The 15,547-nt window shown below is 41.0% G+C and overlaps 1 protein-coding gene across 2 annotated transcripts in view; it reads right to left on the bottom strand.

Annotated features, from left to right (window-relative positions):
- Positions 1–983: 983 nt before the first annotated feature.
- maml3 (mastermind like transcriptional coactivator 3) overlaps positions 984–15,547 on the bottom strand; it is a 209,311-nt gene continuing 194,747 nt past the window's right edge. The window contains exons 3-5 of one of the 2 annotated variants that reach the window (XM_004911123.4): positions 9,758–9,961; positions 8,184–8,280; positions 984–5,325 (exon numbers count right to left, since the gene is read on the bottom strand). In XM_004911123.4, coding sequence (XP_004911180.2) covers positions 4,358–5,325; positions 8,184–8,280; positions 9,758–9,961 — 1,269 coding nt within the window. In that variant the 3' untranslated portion in view covers positions 984–4,357. The remainder of the gene's footprint in view (positions 5,326–8,183; positions 8,281–9,757; positions 9,962–15,547) is intronic. The other variant, XM_004911124.4, reaches the window with a different exon arrangement.

Below are 15,547 nucleotides of genomic sequence, written 5' to 3'. Positions count from 1 at the left end.
GCCCAATAACTAGTACTAGTAGTTCATAAAAATAGTATAGTATTTTGATTGGGGGTCAGTGGAGATTGTACTTAAGTTTTTTTGAAAGTAACATAAGTTTTTGCATAAGTTAAGTAAATTGTGTAAGCGAAGGGGCCCAATAACCAGGCATTACCGTGCTGGAAAGTTCATGCAACAAGACACTGATATAATCCAGTAAATGGATCCCAATATAAACAGCTGATATAATAATAATGTGCTAATAAGTCAGGCAGTTCATTGGGGACAGTGGAATTTACCTTAAAGGACATGGAAAGGCTAAGTCACTTGGGGGTGCCAAAATGTTAGGCACCCCCAAGTGACTTAAATTGCTTACCTTCTACCCCAGGCTGGTGCTCCTGTAGGGAGAGAACAGCACCAGCCCGGGGTAGCTGCAGCGCTTCCTCCTTCCATCTTCGCGAGCGCGTGCATGCGCAGTAGAGTGAAAAGCCAAACTTTAAAAGAGAAGTCGGCGTTACACTCTACTGCGCATGCGCCTGTCCTAAGTCCTTCCAAAAACGAAGGCGGAAGAGCTGCGCTACAGGTACCCCAGGCTGGTGCGGTTCTCTCCTAACAGGGGCACCAGCCCGGGGTAGAAGGTAAGCGATTTAAGTCACTTGGGGGTGCCTAACATTTTGGCACCCCCAAGTGACTTGGCCTTTCCTTCTCCTTTAAATTAAGCTTTTGAATTCATTGGTGGTCAGTGGAGTTTGTCCCTGCTTCTCTGCATTGTCTGCATTACATAATTTGCGTAACTTTCACAACTCGACCGTGCCCCCTTACCGAAGATGATTTCATGGGGCCCAGCACAACTGTATCCCTTCTCTCCCCTTAACGGCGGCCCTGCAGCTAAATAAAAGAAATGACTTAAATGTTCACCAACGGCTGGGAGTTATCCAATGCTGAGCCTGCAAAGTGGCACAGACGCAGGAGAAACGGGGTTCATTCAGTGAGTCTACACACAGTTATTGTTCAAAACCATTTTAATTGCCTTTTGTACTGAAAGTGGTATGCCAATATCACGTTTTCTACACGCCATGAATCTACAGTTTCAAAAAGAAGCCAATAAAAAAATACCTCGAAAAAATGATCCCATATGGTGCAGATCTCTGCAAATTATACAATACCATTTTTAAATTACAAGCAATCTGAAGTGCAATACCACTGCTTCGATGGAGAATAAAAGAAAGAAATAAAAATACTCTATTTTAAACAAACAGTATATATATATATATATACTTATATATATTTTTTATATATATATATATATTTGTACAGACAGGAGACCCAGTGATATCTGCATTAATGTAAAAAGATATTTACAGACAACCATTTGCGAACATTTACATCAGCACCATAGTTAAAAAGAAAAGATACTCTGTCTGTTCTACTTGGTCCCAACATGGTGAATTTAGAGAAAACACTGGAAAGGCAGTGAAGATACTGAGTAGAATTGATGTTTCCTGGCCAACCTCTTGTCCATTTGTGGCAAATGTATCTCCTGCACTGGTAAAGAGACTCGGTGCTATGAAAATATATTACTTTCCCCACATCAGCTGTTGTTGAATTGAACTATATTTGACTGGAGTCTGTTCCTTCCCCACTGGCAGAACTATTAATTATATCTAGGCACAATGATGGGTTATCGTCCTCCAAAAAAGTACATAGCTTGGTGCAGGAAGATTAATGGCACCTACCAGTCATGTCAAAGGGAAGTTACCAGTGACGTGGTGTTTTGGTCTCCCCAATCAAACTGTGTGCCAGAGCCCTAAAACTGACAGAAGAGCAGCGTGCCTTTCATTGACTCACCCCTATCACATTCATATGTATATCATTAATAACAAGTCATTACTAACAGGTCTTTCAGGGGATGGTGATTTTCCCATCATGCCCTACAGGTGCTGATGCTATTTAATACACCATTTAATTTGCTTTCATTTAGCACAAGTACAATGACGGTAATGGTGATTTTCAGCAGGGCCATTGGCTCCCATAAAGGTGATTTAGGGCACTGCCAGACTGGGCAGTGTGGCACTAGCTTTTGTTCAGCACAACCAATCGATCATCATGGATTCACAAACTAGGGGGGCTGCACATCTAGAGGAAAGGGGCAGTTGAAAGCCTATTATAGCAAAATTTGGTTATTTTTTTTTTTGACTGTGCCACATACCCTGGAATCATAGCATAACTTTATATACCCAGATCATTGTTATGGGGTTGGGGGAATAAACCAGTCAGAGGTTGGGAAGTCAGAGGAGATTGAACCTAGAAATATCTGTAGCAATATTTGTACCAGGAAATCATGTATTCAATTATTAATTATTCTAATCCATTCTTAGTTAGATAGCCCCCCCCTGGGAGATGGTAGGGTGGTACAGTTCCCTGCCTTGGCTGGAATTTTCTGGTTAGGCTAGGGATATACTTGGCAAGTAGCAACCCTATTCAGTAACCTGCAACTATATATATTCTGTTATATCATTCTAAATCTTGGGTCATATCCACTCATTTTCAACCGATTCAAACTGATTAAAATGTATTTTAAATATGAATTTTCACCGAACTGAATGGCATAACCTTGTGTTGTACCCCGATGACAATATAGGGACATTGTTACTGAAGGAGAATCTATGGCCTGAGTTGGTGACTGGAATAAACACACGCAGGAGAGTTTAGAACCTCCCCCCAGTCTTTAAATACCCAGTGATATGCTACTAGCTAGAAATATGAAATATAACTAAGCTAGGCAAAGTCAATTTAATGAACATTTCTATGAAGTTTAGCATAGAAAAATGTAGAAGAACTCAATCTTTGGAGGTTTAGAAACATGATATTTAGGGGAAAATAATGATCCAGTATTTTAAATCCATCATAGGTAATATACAAGAACATGGCAACCACCAGATTATACATATTGCTTTGTATATTTCATTTACAATAATTACAAGCTTGCATTCCCCAAGCATTGCTCTATAAAAAAAATAGGAAAAAGGAGACCCTTAAAAAAGGCAAATAGATGCGGGCACAGAATACTTGTAACCATACATGTAACATTCCCTGGCTAACGCCGCTGGGTTGCACGAGGAGATGAGAACTAGCAACACAAGGATCAGATGCTTTTTGCCGGTGACAATACAGGATTAAATAACAGTTTGGGAGATGAGGATCACATTGAGAACATTACATAGCAGGGTGTAAACATGCCAGCCCACAACACATAACTAAGAAATAAATATATTAAACATTATGAAGACCAGAATACAGTGCTTTGTAATCCTGAAAGCAGCCATGTTAATGCATTACAAATTCTAATTACATTTAAAAAAGGTCAGAATCAGGTTAATTTAATCCCAGTCACAAATTAGTTTTTTTTTTCTTTTTGTTTTCTTTGTTAAAAATCACACATATAAAACCCAGAATATGATGCCAGCGGTTTTGGCACTGCATCCTGCCTTCATTTGGTTGCGGCAGGGAAAGCGACATTACATTTAGGAAAAGATACAGTAATTGACAGCATTGGACACGTACATTCTATGGAAATTACCCGTGTATTTTTTTTTTCCTTTTTGTATTTTTTTATACAGATGCCCTTCATCGTTGTATCTACAAACAATAGCTACTGGAGGTTGAAATGAAAGGGATAATAGCAAAAAAGAAATTTAGAAGGGATGTTGGATGAGCATTTCAGTGGCCTTCTTTTAGCACAGAATCCAGCTGTGTCTAAGCAATACTTGTTTGTGATCTGGAAGAACTTGCCTCCGCGTGCCTGCAAATATTGGGGAAACATGAGCATATTTTAACTTTATTTTTTTAAAGAAATGATCAGTTGAGGTGCTATGTTGGTGCTAATTAACATCATTTTCTGCCTTGAATAAAAGGAATTTTCTGTAGTGTTCTCTGACAGAAAGGGCTGTGCTAACAATCCCAGAACTCTCCCTTGCTGGAGGGGCTGCTGCCATCCTTTCTTTACAGGCTCTGAGTACAAATATCACATTCATAACAGCTGACTCCTGCCTGCTCTTCTGAGTATAATGCTGACAGAGCATTCCTATTACCCATAAGCCTTTCCTTCAAAATCACCCTACTCCGATGTCTCGGGGTGTTTTTTTCTACTCATATCAGTCTCCCTTTTTACCACCTTAACATGTACCCTCTTAGGCTACTGACTACGGATACAAATGGTTTTCTATTTGTAGCTTCTCTCCCATAGTACACGGCACTGCCATTCATTACCAGGTGACCTGTAACTGCCTGCTGCTCGGCTCAGCTATACACAGATGGGGAACCATCTTTTTCATTTAGCACAGTATATATATTTTAAATTATTTTCCAATTACACCCATTATGGATTCCCAAACAACTCATCAAGTTCTTGCATCCACTCATCTCCTGGCCCTCTGTTCATAATAGAGTCCACAAGGTCCACACCATCTGCAATCCCTGGAAAGGAACCAGCACCAACGTCTGTGTAACTGTACGCAATATCCTGACTGGGGTTCCTGTCATAAACTTGTCCCTGGTTGTTTTGAGAAAAGCTACCTCCTGGCATTTGCTGTGATGGTGATGGGTTAAAACTTGGCATACTGGGAACCACCGAGTTCATACCAGGCATGATTTGCCTGGGCTGGTTGTTTAGTTGCTGTCCAGGTAATGATTGTATCATTTGCCTTCCCATTGCTGGGTTTAGAGCCCTTACAGTTCCAGAACTGTCTATGACACTCTGAGTATGCCCTTGTTGAAAATGTTGTTTGGGCATCCTTGGCTGCCCGGACTGCATTGGGTATATAGATCCATTGTTATATGCCCCAATGTCTCCACTAGTTCTCACTGACATCCCTTGTAGCCCTCGCTGTGCCCATCCTTGTGCTCCTTGTGGTAGAGATGTCATCATGTTTTGAAGTCTTGGTGTCTGGGTCCTGTTTATGGGCTGGCCTACAGGTCCTTTCATTTGCTGATGTTGTTGAGACATAACAGGATTAACTAGTATGTTTTGTCCAAAGCCCCCAACAAGCCCCAATGGCTGTCCAGAAGAAGGCTGTCTTGGACCTTGGATTGAACTGTGACCCATATTTATGCTGTTTTGGTTTGGGTGCTGCATCATTTGGTTTACCCCAGTATTCATGTTGTACATTGCTGGTTGGTTGGTTGATGTGTTGCTGTAAGGCGCCATGCCCATCTCTGGTTGTAGAGAAGAAGCGCCCACTGCTCCTGGGTTTTGGGATGGGCCCATGGGCATCATTCCTGCATTTTGCACAATAATCCGTGATGTTCGCATATTCTGAAGAGCTGCTTGGTTTCTTGCCATATCTCCTGTAGGTTGAAATAAAAATACAATAAACTATTGTTCTCATTCATTACTTTTATAACAAAAATAGCTGAGGTTTAATGTTTATTAATGCCACCTTTTATCTAAGCTGCCAGAAAAAAATATAGCTTAAGTCCCAAATGCTGTTGCATAACTCAGGCACATCAGGAACATGAATTAAACCCAGGCGACACTTTAGGTGGGCCCTGGAGCTGAATATTTATCTATCATTACCTTTTAAAATTTAGCTTTTAGGTAGTTGAGGGCAGAACTTGTAAATATATTGAGCATACTGCTCCTACTGTAATTTGCCTGGAATAATGTGCAAATGCAGCATGGATGCCAAACCTATGATGAGCAGCTTTGGTAAACTACAACCCCCAGCTTTCGTCCAGTAGATGGAAAAAAATGCTGAAACTTGCGGTTCCCAGCCTCCAAAAGGCTGCAGGTTTAACATTCTTATGTTGTTATGTAATAATAACAAAACTTTTCCCTGAGATAGGAACCCAAAGCATTCAAACAGTATTTACATTTTACTGGTCTATCAGCATTAGAACAAACCCAACATCTCTACTGATTGGAGTGAATATGGTCAGAATTTAAACAAAGGAGAGGAAAAATATACACTACTGCACTACCTAGCAACATGACCCTTCTCCCTTTCCCTTGGCCACTACAGGAGTTTTTTTGCTGGGTCTGCTTTGAGTAGCAGCAGGCCCAGACTGGCATTCAGTGGGTTCTGGCAAATGCCAGAGGGGCTGCTGTAAGATGCCATAGACAGTCACTATTTAGTTGGCTGGCGGGGGGGCCTTTGGGCCTCTGTGTACTTCAAATACCAGGGCCTATTTTGAATCCCAGTCCAGACATGAGTAGCAGTGTGGTGCTACCCTAATATGTGTTATATTAAAAATATCTCACTGCAAAACACAGGTTTTAGTGTTTTAGTTCAGCAGTACTATAAAGTCTTTTCTTTTTAGGAACAATGCATTAGGGACCCTTTGGCTGTAATACGCACTTAAACTAAACTGTAGGGTACACTTAAGCTGAATCCAATGCACTGTTATTTATTCTGTTTTTCCCACCTTTTCCATCTGGAATTGACTTCCTCCTGGGGGTTCTTGGTAGTTCAGTAAGGGTTATTTCAGTGGACTATGTATATGCATTAATGTTAATTTGGTGGATGCGTTCTTGAGTACATCTGAGGTGAAGGCAATGTATGTTATACAAACCAAAAAGTACCTCACTTATTTGGAAGCTAGTGCAAATAAGTGATTTGTTTCTGTATTTGGATTATGTGCATGGGGTGGAGGTTCACACTAAAACCCACTATTTTCAACTAGTACTGGAACTATTTTGTTTGTTTCTGTACCTGAAGGGATTGAAATCTGTAGAATGTGTTTTTTTCTGCTGCCTGAATCCCCAATGACAAACTGTGCAGCTTTTATGCCATTTATACTATTGGGCTAAAGGTAACTTTACAGAGGCGACAAGTCGAGGTGACGCATAGGTCTTTTCACTAGAGAGTCTTATTGTTGTTGGCGGAAATTCATTTTGGAGCAGTTAGTCACCAGCAGTAGCAGAGATCTATCACAGGCGACTAACTTGCTCTGTGGGACATTAGCCTTATGTGTATGCAGTGCGGCTTTAGTGCCAGGCACAGTCAGTAAAGGTGGCCATACAGGTTAAGATCCGATTGTTTGGCGAGGTTCTTCTTCCATTATGCCTATCTAAGTTGGGTGATATCGGCTAATTCAGTTGTTTGGCCTTGGGGAAAATTATCAAATTAAAAAGGCGGATATATGGGCCGTCGGACCTAGGACCACATCAACGAGCCAATGCAGTCCCGGTCTGATGGGTAAATCAAACCTTCCTGAGATCTGCCCAATTTTAGACCAGATGTCAGTCAGGTTGACAGATGTCAGTGAGGAAGTGCCCAACTGCGTTAACACTCTAAGTGCCGGTACTATAAGTAAAGGGAAATCAGCTGAATTCCGAAGGACATATGGGTAATAAAGGTGGGTATTGAACAGGGCTATGACATAAGGAGGGAGTCTTTCTTCCCAAACAATATTACTTATTATTGTGTTAGCTATAGCACAACATATTTTTATTATTCACACTCTCTACTCAAACAGCCCCCATTTGTTGTATATGGAGCCTGGGGCAAAAGTAATTGATTCCTTTACATTTTAATATCACTTCAAATAATTGAACATTTATTTTTTTGCAAATGTAAATGTTCCAACAACTTATGCCCCATGGATAAACTCATCTTTTCAATAAAAAGGATACCCATTAAGCTTTAAGTGCAAAATGCACTGACAATCTAAAAATGAGTTGGTAAAAAAATCAATGTGGCAGGAAAATTGAGTGCTACTTTAGGCCTATGATATGCAGTCAAATACTTAACCTTGTTCAAATAGAACCAGTATTAATCCATATGTGTAAAGCTTTGTGATAGGAGTTTATTGATTGCAACAGAAAAAAAAGCACTTTGGTAAAGCTAAAATTGCTGGACTTTTCAAAGGAAACACAAGCATGAACCTAGATTCTTGAAAAATACTGTGGGATTGTTTCCCACAGGGTCCAAGGATTATAATTCTTACATAACTCTATGCTTTGCCTGTGCACAGATAGATTCAGGTACAGAAACTGTAGAACCTACACTATTGGAGTCCTATGCAGTTCAGCAACACCTTCAGGACTCCGTGATGCACATTACTGGCCTAAGCACTGATCCAAAAGTCAGTTTGAATATTATGGTCACTATATCTCTCTGGGGGAGGCCTAAGCTGAACTTTCCGGCAATGTTAGAAGCATTCTGGTTCACTCTAAAGCTCTGAACAGAAGAATATGGTCTTACCTTGGAACTGATTGACTTGTTGCACTGTGTAGGGATTGCGCTGCTGCTGCTGCTGCTGGAGGTGCTGCCTGTTCAAGTGAGGCTGCTGCATCTGCTGCTGTGGAAGCACAAAGTTTGTCAATAAGTAGCACATAAAACTGTATATGGTAAAACAGACAGGGAGGCACTGGTAGGCAAGAAAATGGGAATAATTATAGAAAAACTGGGAGGTTTCATTTGAAGGTATTTTATTATATTATAGTACACAAGAAGTATGACTATCCTGAGAAAATGGGGTCTGTATTCCCTCCCTACTCTCTCTGTTTATGATATACATAAACATTATATCATGATTTATGTCCAATTTGTAAATCAGAAGTAATTCAAGCTACAGTATACTTAGACAGTGATTATGCCAACTATCTTTATAAAGGGACATAGAGTGTTAATCCCATTTCTTGCAGCTTTTCACATACAACATTTACAGAAACTAACATCAGGTAGAAGGAAATAATATGCATCTGGTATAAAAATATGGGGAAATCAGAGCATTTAATATATATATATATGTATAAACATCTATAGAATGGGGATTTCAATATCAAAACAGCAGCCAACCACACACATAATTTGCTGCTTTGTATCACTTAATCGAATTGTTAACTTGTTATAAAGCCAAGAGGCTGCTAGAGGGAGCTGCTGCTTAAGATCTGGCATTTTATTCTAGCATTGCTATTTCTTTTTGTACTAGAAGACTGTAAAACCATGTACAAAGTTTACCCCAAGGTTCTTCCCAGCACAGACCATCCTTTCTAACTCTAAAGTAAGCTTTTTGTTCCTAGGTGCACACACAGCACATGAGGTGTATCCCAGCTTCACGCTGCTTTGGCCATGGCTGGAACTTGTCAATGTAAGGCAGCTGTCTAAGCCCAAGTGAGTTCAGTACATTTACCTTTGGAAATTGGACTAAAACTCCATTCCATTTTTGGCATGGGTGAAACAGCATGCCACATGTTGATGAGAAAGGCTATTGTTTTGTAAATACTCAAAAGCAGATGAAAATCATATTTAAATGCAGTGTTCTCTAAGGTTGCTCATGGTAGCCAAGACAAGGCCAACATTCTTTTGGCTCATAAAGGAAACTGTCTAAAACCCCACGCAGAAGAGGCACCCTGTTACCTTTTCAATATGCCGCTGCTGTGGGTTCATTTATTCTGATTTTCTGTTAGCTGCTAGAAAGTTGTTCCATAAAACATAGCAGAATTATGCCTGTGTTATTGAGTAGCAGCAAACACTTCACTTTAGCTAAATGCCTACTCTGCATTACACAAACAACTCACATTTGCTGGAAATCTGCAAAACTCCAGGCAAATCATTTTTACAGTCTTATTTATTCTGATTTATTCCCATATTTACTGACTATGGCTTGAATATAGAGTTTATTTATTCCACAAAAAATGGTCCCAAACCTCCATGTATACTACTAGGCAGAAAATATGGCATTATTTAGCAAATAAATAATGATGATCCATAATGTTTTGTGACTTGTATATAACACCATATGCTGCATGACACATATGTCAATATTACTGTACCTGCTCAGCCAGTATTTGCTGTTGTCTCTGCTCCCTGAGAAGCTGCTGCTTCTGTTGCTCCATGAGCTGGGCTCTTTGCTCTATAAACATCTGCTTCATCATGGCAGCTTGTGGCTGGTTGGGCATGAATCCTGGACCCCCAGGGGTGGCACCAGACTGCTGCATGGGACCAGATGGCCGTGACATCCCAATTGCATTCTGCTCCTGTACACAAGAAAGGGTAGACATTCTGTAATTATTGTTCTCATGCTATATTCAGCTTCCTGATACCCTGACTAGACATATGTACACGATATTACAACTACTGCTCTTCTGACAGATTTGTAAGCAGCAGGAAACAACTGGGTTTAAAGACCAAAATGAAGAACCAGTGCCAAAAGCTGCCGATCTGCTGGCCACTGTGTGTAAATACAGTGAAAGTCTAAGAACAGATATGGGATCAATTATCTGGAAATCCATTTTCCAGAAAGCTCTAAAATATCAGAATTCCATTTTCCATAGAGTTCTATTTAATTCTTCTTCTCTGTAATAATAATATAGAATCTTATACTATAAGCTGCATAAAAAGTTGGAAAAAATGCAATGGTAATCCAAAGGAAACACCAGGTCCCAAGCAACCCAGAAAACTGTAGTCACATACGGGGTCGGATTCAACCCAGACTCAAACCGTGCCTGCGCTCCCCTGCTGATCTCCCTCCGGATTACAACTAAGATAAGTTTAATGTATGCACATGGGGGGGACGGAATTGGGCAAGCGGTGGGGGCCCCTGGAGGTGTGTGGAAACCACGGCAGGGGCCCCTGGGGTTGTAGCCCAGTGGGCCCTGCACACCCCAGTGTGACCCTAGTAACATGCCTCATAATACTCATATGATTTGTATGTATACACAAATCACTGTGCTAAGAACAAAAATAAAAGACTTTAGCCCTCACTATAGGAAATAGGGGCAGGAGCATGATAATTACTCCTTTAGCCCCTGTGTGTGGCCAAATAAGTACCAAGAACCACTGTCTTATTTGCAATGTATTCAAATACATGGATTGTAAATCACTTGCCAATAATTACAAGTGACATTATTCCCTATGGCAAACATTGGCATGATAAGAACCATTTTAAGAGTTCCTTTGGCAATTTCCTCCAGCTGTGCCAAAGGGATTATTCGGGTGAATAATGTTATTTGTATTTCTCTGTGTACTACCATGTAGGTTTTTGTAAGATTATACTAACAATTTATAGGGCATTTGTAACACTATAAGAATCTCATCTTTGTTGCAGTTGTGGGCAGTATGAACCCATACCTCCAAGCATTTAACCGCATTAGATCAGTTTCAGATTTGTCCAGTTATGCCCAGACACCTGCTTAAACCACCCCCAAACCCAATCAATTTCACCCCTTATGGAACCTTTCTGCCTAAACTGGGGCAAAACTGAACCACATTTCGAAGTTTATAAATGTACAAATGTCAGGGAGCTTAAGTTTGCTCATGTTGAGGTTTTGGAGAGTCAGAGTATTAAAATGTAATAAAATCCAGCTTGTTTGTGCCTAGAGCCTTAACATTTTAATCTCTCCCCGATACAGTACTCGGATGCTTGTAGGCTGCCATTTTTTTTATCACTTGGTAGCATCATGCATTCCAGTAGATCAGGGCTGTTCAACTGTAGGACCACTGCTGGATGTGCCCCTCCAAGAGATTTGGATGCCCCCCCAGTAAGCACACACTTTCCTTAGACCTCGTTTATTTACTATTGTTTTATAAAAATTTGGCCCCCGACATATGGAATAGTAACTAACTGATCCATGTCATGGCAGAATTTGGCCAGCACTGTTGCTAGTTTATCTGATACTGGTTATTTAAGACAAATGAGTGTCTGTGCGCAGGATATGGGGGGAATACTGCACCCAAAGCAAACAAAATGCCCGCAATGTACTGTTATTGGCCAAGTATATTTTCCCCAGTCGTTTTTCTGAAACATCTTTATTATTAGATTCACCAAGTACAGTCTATTATTTGTAGCATAATAGCAAAGATTTCTAAGCGTTAAACTTCACACACTGTTAATTTGCAAGATAACTAACTTCAAATTAGCTCCAGTATAACAAAGGATTATAATCTGAAACGCTGAATTAAAGAGACCTTTGTCTGGGCCACATTAATACATTTTTATCTAGAAACTAGACAGCCACTCTTTTATAAAATTGCTTATCTTTAATTTCCCAAGGGCACAACATCTAAAGCATATTGGGATCTTTTAATTTAAGCACAAGCAGCTCCAGTATCTAGTCATTCACAAGCTCACACTGAAAATGTAATGAATGGGTCATTCTGCAGAATTTAATCCACACACACAGCTACTAAAATCCATCCAAAAGCCATTTTGAATGTCACTACTTGCTGCTGTCTTTCCAATCTCTTAGGTATTGTTTATACCAGACTAAAAAGCAGCACTCTCTATTAAAAGAGAACATTTTGTAAATCTTTTTAGTGTTTGCTTTGGTCATGTATGCATTTGTTCTGCACCAAGTCCTGTTCCTCAAACTGGGCATACACTGTAATATCTACTTAGTGAGGTCATCAAAACCTGATTTGGCCACTAACGGACTTGGTTAGGCCAAATTGGGATGATCTGGCTGGTTGGCCCTCAGGTCAGTGACTGGCATATAATGGGGGGCCTAAGGAGACCCGCTGGGAAAGGAAGGCATCAATGCGCTGATCCAGCGCTTGAGTAATGGGATTTTCTAATCTGCTTGATGCCTATCTGAATTTTGGCCAGATAATTACTGGGCAGGCTACTGGAAGTGCCCCTTACATGGGACAATAAGCTGCCCACTCGGTCTAAAGGGTCTAAGTTGGCAGGTTTTATTAGTAATTATAAATGAGACCTTAAATCTTTATGCCATCTGCAAAGAAATATTTCTTGTCAGTAACAGTTGTATTTTATATGACAAAGGTTTCCATCTCACTGATGTGTTGAAAGCCATAAATGACATTTGACCCCCTATATATCTCCACTTAAGTGCTAAAGCCAATCATGTGTTATGTAGCTGGGCGCCCTACAGATCTATTGGAATATAAATGCCAACCCCCCCACTGATACATAGTAGCTATTAATATATTTAAAGTCATACAAAATAATTATTTTTTTAAATTCCTTGTTTGGTGTTACAGACCCTTTAAAAGAATGGATGAGAATCTGTGCTTAGAAGTGGGGTGCCATTAAATAGAATCATACACATCAAGTACTGAAGTACTAATTACTTAAACCCACTTACTAACCCTAAATTATAGAGAAAAAATAGCCTTATAGGTGAGGTGTCAGTGGTTTGGATAGGCAGCTCCTTGTGTATTGAACCTTATACAGAGGAATTTAATAATAGTGATAAAGGATAATGATGACAATGCCTGTACAAGTGCACAGACAAAAGTATCAGAGGACCCCCATGTGGAAAAGTGTAAGGACCCACCATAGGGCTATACTTAGAACAGATCTCCCACTGTCCTTCCTATGGCCACCCTACACAGGGGCCCAATTCAGGCAAAAGAGGTAGGCCCTTGAGTGCCTGAGTAGAAACTAAAGGCAGCGTGGCCACTGTGCCACCACACATGCTGTATGCCTTCCCTTGTCTCAGAAAATCTCCACAAATGGCCAATGCTGGCATTTATTCTTTATGCCAGTAGATGGTGATATCAGTCTGATAAAGGTGACATGCTCCTCTATGGGTGATTGCGGTTCTCTCTCTCCCTGTCTCCCCCCTTTCAACATCACCACCTTTTTCATTCCCTCCCCCATACTTGCAGATGGCTTAATCGTGACTACAGTTCCTCCCCACCCCTACAGCCCCCACAGTACGTCTGGGATAATGCTGCTAACGTACAGCTAAGCAGTCAAGAGTGACAGCATAGAGCAGGTAGCCTGGCAACTGAGAGCATAATACCGAACAGATGGCGTGATGGACAGTGAGCGCACACACACGCACACTCACGCACACTCACTCACACACACTCACACACACTCAACACGCACACTCACTCACACACACTCAACACGCACACTCACTCACACACATGCACACTCACACACATGCACACACACACTCACACATGCACACACACATGCACACTCACACACATGCACACACACACTCACACACATGCACACACACACTCACACATGCACACACACACACTCACACATGCACACACTCACACATGCACACAAACACATAAATACACACTCACACACACACACATATAAATATACACGCACAACAGCCAGGAGTTCCCTGCAGAATAAATATAGGTTGTTTAAGATTTAACATGCTCTGTAGGGGAGGATCATTTCAGAATCAATTGATCATTAAGCAGCAGAGAGGGAATTCCACAACAATGACACGGCACTGATGGGGTTAAGGCTCCTTCTGACTTATGGTGCTAATTCTCTTGCCACAAGGCAGGTCTATTTGAGGGAAGGGCAACCTGTGGCCCAGCAGACATTACTGGCAGTTACAGTACAAAACCATACCTGGTCTAACCACCTTGTTGCTGTAGATTCAATTGCCACTAGACATTAGTGGTTGGCTATAGCTATATAGGCTGGATATGTTGACATTAATGGGCTCCCAAATGCCCAAATCCTTATTCATCAACTCTGAGGCCACTAGGATCTTCTCTACAAACAGATTATGGTCACCCATAGGTCTCCAATTGCATTCGCCTCTGGCTACGTATATATGTCAGAATAATTAGTTACAAGTCAGTGATGGCCACAGCCCATGGTGGGATGAAGCAGCTGCCATATTTCAGGACTTTCGGCTTTCAAATCTGCCTTTAGCTTATAACAAGAATACTCAGTATTAATATTCACTCACATTTTAATGTTCCAGCTAAGTCCCCATCATCTGCTTTATGCTTCCCTAAGGGGCACAGCCCCACAGTTTGCTGCAGACTGAAGACAATATGAGGAAAAGTTCATTCTTAGACTTCATTTGCTTAAAACCTGCAGGTGCTGTCTACACAAATTGTGTGTGTAATTGTGTATTCCAGTAAACAGTGTCTAAATAGGTTTAAGGCACACTCAAAAACGTAATAAATGTCACCATTTAGATGTATACATATATATCTATGGGGTGTACATGCTACCTTCCGCAAGTGCCCTTGTGACAAAGCAAGAGAAGCACAAGGCGAGCCCGGCCCTGTGTCTGTGCTGGGGAAGGAAGGGGAGGGGAAGGAGCACAGAGGGCTCAGTGATAGTGTCACAGGGCTGGAGGGGGAGATAGATAGATCAGGAGAGGAAAAGAGGGGGCAGGAGCACTTCCGTTCCAACACTGAGACTTAGCAATACACATACAGAATAACGTGATCCTTAGCTTCACCAGGCAAAGCAAATATAAGGGGCCAGTGGTGAAGACCTTCTTCCTACTGTGTCTCATAACACATGGCACTTAATCTCTGTGTATTTATACTTATTTATTGTATTTATTATAACACTTGTCCTCCCTGAGTGTAATTCTGTACATTGTAAGATTATACAGCTCTGCATATCCTTGTAGCCCTTTATACATACATATAAGAAGCAGATCAAGCCAGTGTCGGACTGGGACCTCAGGGGCCCACCAGAAAACCTTAGACTATAGACCCACTCTCCAAACACACAACCTCTTTATTCTCCTAGTCTCTTTTATTTACATGCTAGCATCTATTCTTCCATCTATTTCTCCTTGTTCTTCCCATTCACAAATAGGGAATGATAATGAAACAGGCTTAATGGTCAGGGAGCAGGAGGGCCCACTGAC

Source organism: Xenopus tropicalis, chromosome 1, assembly GCF_000004195.4.
Source record: "Xenopus tropicalis strain Nigerian chromosome 1, UCB_Xtro_10.0, whole genome shotgun sequence".
NCBI classification, from domain to species: Eukaryota; Metazoa; Chordata; class Amphibia; order Anura; family Pipidae; genus Xenopus; species Xenopus tropicalis.
The sequence above is the reverse complement of the archived record's forward strand: the minus strand, read 5'-3'. Positions and strand labels throughout refer to the sequence as shown.